Below are 12,830 nucleotides of genomic sequence, written 5' to 3' on the forward strand. Positions count from 1 at the left end.
ACACTGCACGGTTCAAAATTGGGAAGGGTGTACGCCAGGGATGTGTCCTATCTCCATACCTTTTCAACCTGCATGCAGAGCAGATTATCCGAGAGGCTGGGCTCTATGAGAAGCGTGGCATTAGGATTGGTGGAAGATCTATCAACAATCTGTGTTATGCAGATGACACAACCCTGCTTGCTGAAACTGAGGAGGACCTCATGCACTTACTGTAGAGGGTCAAGGACTGCAGCCTTCAGTATGGACTGAGGCTCAACGTCAAGAAGACAAAGAGTCTCACCACTGGACCAATCGGTAGCATCAGGATGGATGGTGAAGAGATTGAGATTATTCACAGATTCCGTTTGCTCGGCTCCATGGTCAACACTCTTGGCACCAGCAGCCAGGAAATAAAAAAAGTATTGCTATGGGAAAGTCTGCTGTTAGGGACCTCTCTAAAGTACTCAAGAGCAACGATGTCTCTCTGGAGACTAAGGTCCGCCTGATACAGGCCATGGTCTTTGCAATCACTTGTTATGCATCAAAGAGTTGAACAATGACTAGGGAGGAAAGAAGAATTGATGCCTTTGAGCTGTGGTGTTGGAGAAGAGTATTGAATGTTCCATGGACTGCCAAGAAAACAAACAGATCCATCCTAGAGAAGGTTAAACCAGGCTACTCCTTGGAGGCAAGGATTCTGGGGCTTCGTCTGACATACTTTGGACATGTTGTAAGGAGGGACAGGTCCTTGGAGAGGGACATCATGCTTGGTAGGGTGGAGGGACAGCACAAGAGGGGAAGACCCTCTATGAGGTGGACTGATTAAGTGACTGGGGTAATCCGGATGGGTGTGTCAGAGGCCATGCGATTGGTGAAGGATAGAGCAGGGTTTAGGGCTGTTGTACATAGGGTCGCTATGAGTCACAAATGACTCGACGGCACATAACAACAACAACATATTCTTTAACTCAACTGCAGACCATCTCATGGAATCGAACTACTTGTCTTTAGGTTGGCTGCACACTCCTTACCAACAACATCACCAGAGTTCCCCACGTGCCATCAAAACCAACTCAAACCTGACCTTCCAAAGGTTTTCAGAGGCTGTAAATTGCACAGGGAGAGAGCCTGTCTTTCTCCTGCGGGACAGCTGGGGATTCAAACTGTATTTGGGTTGACAGTGCAACTCCTTACACAGTAGGTCACCAGAGCTCCCTAGGTGCTCATTAAACATGGTGTTGACAGAACAGATAAACCATATTTGGTCCAGGTGCTGGTGAATAAAAGCCAGCAATAGAATGGTGGTGGTGTTGGGGGCCTTCGAGTCAGAAATGACACATGGCTGACCCTCAGTAGGTTTTTTCAGTAGCAGTTTACTCGCCTGGGAGAAGATTGCCCGTCCTCTACACAGAGCAGCTGGTGGGTTCGAATCTTATGCCGATGGGGTTACAATGCAACTTCTCACCACGAGGTCACCAGAGCTCCCCAAGAACAGAATATTTGCTTCAAATCCTGCTTGTGTATCCTTCCTATGAAAGGATCTCTGTGCCAGATACTTCATTGTTTTCCAAACTTCAGCTCTAGAATCTTTAGGACTTTTACCTTGAGAATCACCTGAAAGAGGGGCAGGAAGTCTCCTCCTATGGCAACTTACAGGGTCAAAAAACTAATAATCATGAGTCAGAATCGATTTTTCAGCAAGAAGTTTGACTCTTTTGTCATTTTTAAAGAAACAATTCACCTGGTTGGTTTGGGGTTTTGGGTGTGTTTTTTTTTTCCTTTCTTCTTCCCTTCTTCCTCTTTCTTTTCGTCTCATTGCAGGAAAAAATTACACCACTCTGGTAAACTGGTTTCCTTCTATTTTAAAATCAAACAACAAAGTCAGCCCCCACCCTCTTAGATGGCCTTGTGCCCTGGCCTGGGGCTCAGGTGGCACTGTGGGCAGCACAGGGTAACTCCACTGACCCCTGTTATTGACCTGATCCTGTTCCTTCTAAGGGCGAAGTCCTCAGCAAAGTCCTCAGCGGCCAGACTGGCTGGAGCCAGGGTCTGTTGATGGGAACAGATGTTGAGGCGGGGCCCTGAGTGAGTGAACGGATCAGGCTGGCTCGTGCATCCTGGCTGGCCCGTCTCACTTCGTTCTCCCCCGCCTTGCCAGTCAACCTGGTTTCTGGTCCTGGAATTGTGCCAACCACATTCCCACTCAGAAACTTCGTACGGTGCGGTTATTGTTTTGCGGGAACAGGGAGTCTTCCTTCCATCAAGACTATTCTTCAAGAGAGAAACCTCCTCTGAACCTTATGACATTAAGTGAAACTTCTATTGTTGTTAGGTGTCATCAGGCCGGCTCTGATTCAGTGACCCAGAATGAAAACCAGCCTGATCCTAGAAGGCCAGCCTTTCTCCCTAGCGGCAGTGTCACAATTGTGGTTACTAGATTGTGTGTGAGACAACAGACAGGCCAATGTGTGCTGAGCAAATCATTCCAGGAGCTGACTCTCTGAAGGAAGAACGTGGCATCAGGATCAGAGGAAAATTCATCATCAACCTGCGTTACGTATATGGCAAAAATGAGGACTTGAAGTGCTTGCTGCAGAAGATCAAAGACTATATCCTTCAAAATGGATTACATCACAAAATCAAGAAAACAAAAATCCTCAACACTGGACCAATAAGAAAGAAACATCATACTAGATGGAGAAAAGATTAAAACTGTCAACAACTCCATCTTACTTGAATCTACAAACAACACCCTTGGTATCAGCAGCCAGATCAGGAGATTTGCATTGGGAAAGGGCCCTCTCCAAATTACTGAGAAGCAATGATGTCAGTTTGAAGACTAAGGAGTGCCTAATTCAGGCCATTCTCCTTTTAATCACTTGTGCATATGAAAGCAGGACAATGAATATGGATGGAAGAAGAATTGATCCTTTTGAGTTGTAGTGTTGAATATCCCATGGACTCCCCAAAGAACAAACAGATAATTATGTCTTGAAAAAAGTGCAACCAGGGTACTTCTTAGAGACAAGGATGGGAAAGCTTCATCTCACACACTCTGGGCATAAATAGGCTATTCCTTGAAAAAGGATGAAAGGTCATGCTTGCAAAAGCAGAGGATCAGCAAAGGAGAAGAAGATCTTCAATCAGATGGACTGACACAGTGATGTGACTGAAACAATGGACTCAAGTATCAGAGACGACGAAGATGGCAGAGAGGACAAGGTTCAGATCTGTTGTTCACAGGATTGCTATGAATCGTATTTGATTCAACGGCATCTAACAGCAGCAGCCAACCCTCTGTGGAAAGAGCAATCAGGAGACTCGCCTGGAGCCAGCTTTACAGTCGGGGTTTGGATGGATGACCTGACTGAGGGGCCTATCCCTCCAACTTCCATTCCCACTCCTCCTGCATGGAGATTTCCACCCGCCACCTTCCCTGCCAATGTGGTTAGCTTTTCCTCTCTCTAGACCTTTACTTTGGTCTCTCTGCCCTGTATCCCCTTCAAAAAGCTGGTGAGGATTTGCCTTCCTCCGGAAACCCTTCCCAATCTGCCCCACCCCCAGCCCTCTAGCTTTGTTCTATTGCCTCCTTCAAGGCCTCATGGTGACTCAAGGAATGGATTATATGTTGTGTTGGGCTGCTGCTAATCTAAAGGTCAGTGGTTCAAATCCACCAGCTACTTACAGCCTTGGGGACCTATTGGAGGGTTGTGATGAACAAAATCTTGACTTGATGGCAAGGGGTTTGGTTTTGGTTTTCTTTTTGTTTGTTTGGTGTTTTGGTTTTGATTTTCTTAAGCTCCCAGATCCCTGTGAGTGCTCACTGGTTCTCACCAAAAGGGTAGCGCAGTAGAGTGGTGCCAGCATGGACTGTCGGGGCTCAAATTAGGCCCCACGGTTACCAGGTGTGAGCCACAGGGAAGTGATTCAGTCTCCTGCAGTAAGATGCTAATGGTACTGACCTCATAGGGGAAGTGATTCTCAAAAGTCAGTGCATCAGATCATGGGGTGGACATGTGACAGCACCAATGCTGCGCCCCACCCTTTCCAAAGTGATTCAAATCCACCTGCTGCTCCATGGGGAAAATATGGGCAATCTTCTCCCATACAATCTACAGCCTCTGAAAACCCACTGGTGGGTCAGCTGTGAGCCAGTTCTGATTCAATGGCTCAAAACAACAACAAGCTGCTTGGCGCTGCTTCTGCTAGTGCAGAGACCACAATCTGAAAACTGTCATAACAGTTGTTAAGGAAAGTGCTCAAACAAAGCACAAGTACCCAATCCCATTGCCCTCAAGCTGGGTCCGACTCAGCAGCCCGCCATCGGACTTCTGGGGCAAGTCTGTGAGGAGACTGCCCATTCCCCACAGCACTGCTACAGGCTTCCAGCCGCTGCCTGGCCTTTTGGTTATCAGCTCAACACCAACCATGTCACCAGCACTCTTTCAAGAAAGCTCAGTGGATATTAATTAATGTAGGATGGGCAGATCTGTATAGTATATTAAAAAAACACAACATAGCTGGCCTTCCAACAGGTTTTGAGGAGACTATAAATCACACAGGAGGGGAATGCCCAGCTTTCTGCATAACACCGCTGGAGGATTCGAACCGTCTGAGAAGCACTGCCTTTGGGTTCACAGCTCCCTAGACTACACACCACTTGGGTTCTCCAAACGAAGACAACCCCATTCCCATCACTTCAATCTTGACAAACGATGACCCTCCAGTGGGTCTGTAAATCTAAGAGGCTCTAGATCCTTATGAAGGAAACTGCTCGTCTTTCTCCCTGGGACAGGTGTGAATCTGAACCAGGGCCATTTTGGTGAGCAGTCCGACACATCACGTAACATGCCACCAGAGCTCCTTAGTATATAGTAAGCACAGCAGAAGACAGCTAGCTGTTAATACCCTTAGCTGTTATTGTTGCTGTAGTGCCGGCGTTCCCGTGAACAACAGATGTGAATTCTGTCCTATCCTGTGCCGTCCTCAACATTTCAGAAGTGCTCGAGCCCCTTGCTGAAGTCACGGTGTCAGTCCAGCAGGTTGAGTCTTCCTCTCCTATGCTGACCAGTCATCTTTCCAGGCATGATGTCGCTCTCTAAGAAACAGCCTCTCCTAACAACATGCCCAAAGCATGTGACATGAAGGCTTGTTACCTTTGCCTTCAAGAAGTCCTCTGGCTGCACCTTCTCTAAGACATATCCGTGTGTTCTTTTGGCTAGTCTAGGAGATATTCAGCACTCTTCTCCAATACCACAGTTGAAAGGCATCAATTCTTCTTTATTCATTGTCCAGCTCTCAGCAGCATAGCAAGTGACTGAAAAGGCCATGTACACCTTAGTGCTCAAACTGACATCACTGCTCCTCAGTAACATGAAGAGGTCTCTGGCTGCAGACTTTCCCAGTATAACACGTCTCCTGATCTCCTGACTGCCAGTACCCAGTGTGTTCACTGTGGATCCAAGTAAGATGAAGTCAATGATAATTTCAACCTTTTCTGCCTCTATCATGACGTTGCCTTGATCCAGTGATGAGGGTTGTAATATCCCTTATGATGTAGTAAGTGACCTGTTAGACTGCTAATTGAAAGGTCACTGCTTTGAATTCACCATTTGCTCCTCCCATAAAGATTTACAGCCTCTGCGTGTCACCATGAGTCCGAGTCAGCTCGATGGCAGAGGTTTGGTTTGGGCTTTATGCTGTGATCTGGTCACCTCTGATACCTGATGAGGGTTACAGGAAAATGGCTTCTTCAGCACAATTGAGTCCTGAGCTTCACTGTGCCATTTCCAGCTCTGAGACCCTGAGGGTGTCACCCAGGATCTCTGAACCTCAGCTCCCTGGATGGTGTTTGTTTGCAATTGATTGCTAACCTAAAGTTTAGAGGTTCAAATCCTCCCAGTGCTGTCAAGTGAGAAAGCCCGTCTGAGAGGCCTCTGTAAAGATTACAACCAGGAGAACCTCACAGAGCAGTTCCATTCTAACGCACAAGATTTTCATGACTCAGAATAAACCCAATGGGTTCAGTTTGTTTGTCTGAGGTTTACTTTGGGGGGGGGGAGAAATAATTCTCTGAGCCTCAATGTTTTTATCTTCAGGGGCTGTTATGAAAGTCTGAGTTCTTTGAAGGGGGTCAGGGCCCTGAACAAAGCTGTTCCTTGAGCCAAACACAGTGCAGTTTGAAAGGTTGGGGTGGCGGGGTGCAGTGTAAACACATGGAGTAGCAATCGGACCAACACGGGATGTGATGCCAGGCAGGTGTGGGATGCCATGAAGAGTGGGGACTCTGACACATGGGGAGAGGCAGCCATCCTCTGCTTCCAAGGAGCTGTGGCTAATGTTTGAATGGAAGCCCAGTGCTCTTAGATGATTTGAATGTACCCAGTCAGGAAAGAGAATTGTGAGGTCACACTCCCCAGGTAAACAAAGCCCGCTGGGGAGCAGACCCCATTCACTGTCTTCAAGTTCAAGATCCCTGGGTCCCTGCCTTCCACAAGGGCCCAGCAGAGGACAAGCAGAGACTTTAGAGACAGTGGGGTTGGGTCCAAAATCATTAGCTTCTAGACAGGTGTTTGGCTCTGGGGCATTTATTTCTTGTCCCTTTTGTAAAAGCCCAGGACTAGGAATGGAGGTGGGGGGGTGGGGCAGGAACCAGGCAGAAGGTAAAAATAAATAACACGGACAGACAATGTTCCCCTCCAGACGGATGAGGTTAAAGGAAGGTTGGAGAGGAGCCACGGTGAGGGGAGTTGGCGGGTGGGGTGGGGCAGGGGGCAGCAGCTGGGAAGGTACAGGCGCCAGGCCCCCAGGACCCGAAACTGCTGCCCACCCTTTTCCTGCCCCAGTCCCCCTACTTTTGGGAGGAGTGGAGCCCACAGTCAGCGGGCACCAGCAAGGATCCTGATGGCTTGACTGCACCAATCGCCCGATCCCATCATTTGACACGGATCTCAGCGTACTCTGCCAGCTCTTCCGTCAGGGTGTAGCTGTCCTTGGTGGGTCGTTTGCCCAGGTCCGAGTGGGAATAGCTCAGGTCCAGCTCTGGGGGCTCCCCCCGAAGGCCCAGCAGCCTCCTTTCAGATCCTAAATGCTTCTCGCTCTGTGAGGGGAAACAGCTCGTTAATAAGATTCCAGACTCCCTTTTCCCTAAGGCAAAATCAGGAGTAGCTTGAGTTCAGTCCCAAAGCCCTGTGCCTATCAGCTCTGTGTGACCTCCTGTCTCAAGGACAATTAGCACAGCTGGTCCCACAGCCCACCCAGTCCCACCTATGCACACCGCCTCCTCACTGCCAAATCCATTTAACCGTTCTGTTTCACCAGGATGCCTTCCCAGGGATAGAGCTCATCTCTGAGCCTCCTGGCTGGGATCTCATCTTTGTCACATTTGACAGATGTTCGGCACGTCCTTTCCCCTCGTGGGACTGGTCCCCTCCAGAGCACGGAGTGTCAGCAAGTGTCACTTCAGCCTTTCCACTGTCCCTTCCACCCCCTCTCCCGCCTCAACACACGCCTTTGAGCACACATGCAGGACTGGCCACAGGCAGACAGAACACAGCAGCAATGGACAGCAGAGACAAGGCCAGCATTGGAGGGCAGGGCCCGTACCGAGAGCCTGGCGTGGGCAAGCAGACATGCACGCCAACCCCGGAGCCCCACTGGGGGGCCCTGGGGCAGGCACACTGAGGCCCCCGGAACCTACCTCCTGGGGCACTCAGTGACATTCCAGGGTAGAGACCTCTTTGGACTACTGGAGAAGGAAACGCAGTCACAGACCCAGGCAGGAATGTGAGGGCTCCCTCCAGCCCCGTGCCCCATAGCCAGCCAACTCTGCTGCCGAAGTCTGGACACCCCCACCCCAACCCAAATGCTGCTTCTTCCCACCCTACCTTCTCTGCCTCCGAACAATTGTCTTCCCAAACTGCCCATCAGCCTCAGGGCCCCTACCAGGTCCCCTGTATCCAGATTCCCAGAAAGCCTGGAATCCGACCCTCACCTCGTATTTCTCCGGAGCCCCAGAGATGCGGAAGTCACTGCTGAACAGGACAGGGGGATTGTCCCCTGCTGAGAAGCTGGGGCTCTCTGCCACATTCTTTCTGTAGGGCAGAACACAACCATTCCAGTGGGACCCCTGTACCCTCTGCCCAATATACCTTAAGACTTTGGCCCAAGGGACCTCAAAGCTACTCCCACCATCTGTCTAAAACGCAGCCTTTCCAGGACCGCAATTCCCAGCCACCACTACCTGTTCTTCCCCGCAGGTGGGCTTCTGCCCTAGCTGTGGACCAGCCACCTGGTCCCTGATCTCCGCCACTTCCCAGGACCCTGGTCTGGCTTCTCCACATTTCCCCTCATTTGCTCTAGGTCTGTCTGTCCCTCTTGTAAGAAGGAAGTGGAACGGAATGAGGAACACATGTTTAGGACGACGTATGTTCCGTGACAGTGTGCCACGAGCAACGGAGCTGAGCTGAACTGGGAGGATGTGTTTGGGGCAGGGAGGCCTTATTGTCACCACAGATGTTTTTAAATGTTGAGACTTCTGGAACCAACTGTGATTAATGGCTCCAAGCTCAGGAGGGGGCCTGGTCTCTTTCCATTACTGATCTATGTGGTAGAGGAGTTCCTGGACATCAGGGAGGCAAGGCCATAGCAGAGAACCTGGGGAACGGGGCAATGATCTGAGTAAAGAGCTCAGCCTGGGCACTGGTGAGCCCTGACCAACAGCGGTCATTAGCCAAGTCTTCTCACCTCCACCTAGCTGGCTTCCCAGAGCGGAAACCCCACTCGCTACATACAGGTATGTTCCCTAGTGTGCACCTCGGGTTGCCTTCTCTGTCCAGCACCCCTGGAGCCCCTCTGCCCAGCAGGCACACTCACTTTCTGCGAGTCTGGGTGATGTAGCAGACGATGGCAATGAGGATGGCAAAGGCGACCACGGCTCCCACAGGCCCGATTTTGGCCCACATTAAGCGATCTGAGAACAGAGGAGGAGACCCAGGCACCCTCAGGGGTCTTCTCTGAGAGATCCTCTTGTCTATGAAGACAGAGGTCACAGCACTCCCCTGCACCTTGGTTCTCGGGCAGTGGGCTGTGGCAGGACAGGGGTCAAAGCATGTGATCAGCATGTCTTTGCCCTCACTGACCAGCATGGAGGCCCTGGACTCTCTTTAGGTGCTGGAGGACCCAGGAGAAGGGCCAGTAAGTGATTCAAACTTAGGACAGTTGTTCTTGACCAAGAGGAAAGGGAATCTTTTGCCATTTTATCAACCTGCACAGCCTGGCTCATGGTGTTGGGGCTGGGAGTCTGCACCCGGGCAGATTCCTGGGGGTTCCCACTCTATGGCCACCCCACTCACGGGCTCCCTGGAAGGGCAGCTCCAGGCTCTTGGTGCCGTAGAGGTTGCGGGCAGTGCAGATGACCCGGGGCGGGGCCTGGGCCTGCCCGCGCAGCGTCAGGATGCTGGTGAGCAGGAGGCCACTGCGTTCTGAGTACACAAATTCCCGCTCAGTCTCGTTCACCGTCACGTTGCGCGAGGGCAATTCGAAGGCCACGGCTGGCTCTGGGTTGGCCTTCACCACACACAGGCACTGCACGGTGTCACGGGCCGCTGCACAATGGGACTCCAGGAGGATCATGGGGGCAACTGCAGAGCAAACGGAGAGTGGGCTGGAGGCAAAGTGGTTGCACCTCGGGGTGCGGGGGGGGGGGGGGGGAAGGGTGTCCTCCACGTGCGGCTAAGGCCTGTGTGACCAGAGCTGAAGCAGTAAGCACTGCATGTAGATGCTGCACTGCATGTTCCCCTGGGCAAGATCTCTTGCTCACTTACATTGTCCCTAACTTGGTCATCTCTATAGATTGTCATGAATTGAACTAGGCCTCCCAAAATTGTTATCTAGTACGTACTGAGTCAGAATCAACTCATCACCGACCTTCCAGAGGATTTTCAGAGGCTGTAAATCACACTAAAGGAGATTGTCCATCTTTCTTCCTCAGAGCAGCTGGTGGATTCAAACCACTTGCCTTTTGGTTTGGCAGCACAACTCCCAACCCACTAGGTCAAAGAGCTCCCTATTGTTATTTAGTACCATTGAGTCAAGTACAATTCATAGCGACTCTATGAACAAAAGATCCGAGCCCTGTTCCATAACTATCATGGCTTCTCTAATATTTAAAGAGTTTCCAAAGGCACGTTGTTTAGGAAGTGGATGCCACTCCTGCTTCCAAGTCCATCTTAACCTGTGAGCTCTACCAAACACTGTCCACCTTGGGTGACCATTATGACATTTGACACACCAGTGGCACAGGGTTCAGAATCACAGCAACTCCAAGTTATCTCAGGAAATTGACAGACCAGTGCTGTACCACTTAGAAAAAAGCTCTTCCCAAACACAATTAACACCAGGCCCAAGGGCCCAACCAACTTTTAAATACAAAGGCCCACCAACCAGGTCCTGATTGCCTTAAATAAGAGGCTTCTAGCCCATAGCTGATTGTTGGCTAAATCCAAGAAATCAAGGTGACCAATCAGCTAACACACAATTGTGAATGAAATAAAAAAATCCAAACAGTTTATACCCCAAACAGTTTACACCTGACTTTCAACTAAAATAAGAGAGCCTACCCTCCAGAATTCAACTACTTCACATGTGAGCCTCCAAAGTGGAGACTTAGTCAGGGCCCAAGCGACTTTTAAATACAAAGACAGAGCTCCCTAGCTCCCCCAAAATGCATGTATGTAATGATCCTCAAGATCTGATAAACCCAAGAGTTGTAAAAGGAGTAAGGGCAGGAGGGAACACACCCTTAGTTTCACCGAAGCCTTGATTGAGCTCTGGAAGCTTAATGTATGAATCTGTGCTGCAATCCCAAAGGTACAAGGCTCAAATCCACTAGCTGCAACAAGGGAGAAGAATGGGCAGTCTCCTCCTGTGAGATATACAGCCTCTGGAAAACCACTAGAGGTTTTGCTATGAGTCTGACTGGACAACACACAACAACAGACAGAAAATAGGAGGAAAGGGGAATTGACAGGGGTGACCTCAGTATCACTGAGAAAGAATAGCCAGGACTGGAACTCTTTTAGGACTCAGCTCTCCATAAGGAAGTTCCCTGACCCCAGGGAGGACCAGAACATGTGGCTTTCAAGACATACCAAGCCCAAGGGACTTTCCTCTGCAACAAGCAGAGGTAGAAAGCCTTCCCCTGGAGCTGTCGCCTGAGTCTGGACTTCTCCTAAACAGAATGGCGCCTCCACCCACCGGCCTCCCCTGATGGACCACTCTACTCAGACTGACTGCATCTGCGGAGCCTTTAGCTTTGCCCTGGAGATGTCCTGCTTACAAAGAACATTTTTTAAAATTTATTTATAACTCAATAAATAAATAAAATGATCAGCTGCTAATTTCACTTATGAAGGCATTCATTATGCTTGCTGCAGCCAAAATCAATTGCCATCAAGTCAGTTCCAACTTGCGGGGCCACAAGTCTGTTGTTGTGTGCTGTCAAGTCAGAGCTGACCCATAGTTGACCCTCCAGCAGGTTTACAGAGGCAGTAAAATTGCATGGGAGGAGACTGTCCGTCCTTTCCCCAGGCAGCCAGTGGATTCAAATCACGTGCCTTAGGGGTTACAGCGCAGCTTCTTGCCACTAGGCCACCAGAGCGCCTGCAGGGTTTTCAAAGGATGTAAAGCTTTACAGGAGGAGACTGCTTCATCCTTTCGTTACCTCTCAATTAGCAGTCCAGAATACACGGCACTGCGCCACCAGGGTTCCTTGGGCTTGCTGCAGGGGAGCTCAGTGGCAAAGTGCATAGGGAGCTGCACTGCTAAGCCAAGGTGGTGTCTTCCAGGCAGTTCAAATCCACTAGCATCTCTGAAGGAGAAAGCTGCATAGTCTCTTCCCATGAGATTTACTACCTCAGAAACCTAACAGAGGAGCCACTAAGAGTATGAGTGTTAACTAACACAACGCCCCAAAGCACACTGTCATTGATTAGATGCGAGTTCCAATAGTGGCCTTGCAACAAATCTTTCTCCCGTAAAACTACTAGCAGATTCAGACCTCTTGGTTATCACTCCGCTGTCCTGTGCAGCACACCAGCTCAAACATACCGCTGTGGAATCAGAACTGACTCACAGCCCACCCTCCGGCGGGATCCCAAGGTTGTAAATCTCCAGGGAGGAGATTACTCATCTTTCCCCAGAGGAGCTGCTGATGGATTTAAAGACCCAGAGAAGTACAGCCTTGAGTTTACAGCACAACTCCCTACGGTCTATGCTACCAGAGCTCCAAAGTTAACGCATCACAAAGAAAACTAATAACAACAAACTGACTGATTAATAACACCTAACTGACCAACCTACTGGCATTAAGCCAGCGGCAGCTCATAGCTGACCCTCCAATGGGTTTTCAAAGACTAAACTGCACAAGAGGACACTGCCCATCTTTCTCCTCTGGAGCAGCTAGTGGATTCCAATCACCTGGCTTTCTGTTTGTAGCAAAAGTATTCCTCCCTAGGCACAAGACTTTGCTACTCTTTTAAATAGTTGTGTTGTCACTGTTAGGTGCCACTGAGTCGCCTATGGCTGCTGACGACCCTCTGAGCAACAGGTCGGAGGCTTGTCCTCTCCCGTGCCGACCTCAAGGTCTCCATCATGTTCAAGTCCACTGTTGCACTCCACCATACTTTTAAATAGCAGCAGTGAAAAAGAAAAGCAAAAAACAACAAAATCTTTTCATTCAAGATGGTGTTGCTCCTCTTTTATTCAATATTGTTTTGGAAGTCTTAGCAATAGCAATAAGACAAGAGAAGGGAATAAAAGGTATCCAAATAGGCAACGAGGAGGTAAAATTA

The 12,830-nt window shown here is 49.7% G+C and overlaps 1 protein-coding gene across 1 annotated transcript in view; it reads right to left on the reverse strand.

Moving 5' to 3' along the window:
* Positions 1 to 6,550: 6,550 nt before the first annotated feature.
* The window catches only part of MAG (myelin associated glycoprotein), a 16,464-nt gene continuing 10,184 nt past the window's right edge, over positions 6,551 to 12,830 (reverse strand). The window contains exons 6-9 of the mRNA XM_006899680.1: positions 9,333 to 9,620; positions 8,854 to 8,950; positions 7,973 to 8,072; positions 6,551 to 7,078 (exon numbers count right to left, since the gene is read on the reverse strand). Coding sequence (XP_006899742.1) covers positions 6,914 to 7,078; positions 7,973 to 8,072; positions 8,854 to 8,950; positions 9,333 to 9,620 — 650 coding nt within the window. The 3' untranslated portion in view covers positions 6,551 to 6,913. The remainder of the gene's footprint in view (positions 7,079 to 7,972; positions 8,073 to 8,853; positions 8,951 to 9,332; positions 9,621 to 12,830) is intronic.

Source organism: Elephantulus edwardii, unplaced genomic scaffold (assembly GCF_000299155.1).
Source record: "Elephantulus edwardii isolate Elephantulus edwardi_28Jun2011 unplaced genomic scaffold, EleEdw1.0 scaffold00266, whole genome shotgun sequence".
NCBI lineage: Eukaryota > Metazoa > Chordata > Mammalia > Macroscelidea > Macroscelididae > Elephantulus > Elephantulus edwardii.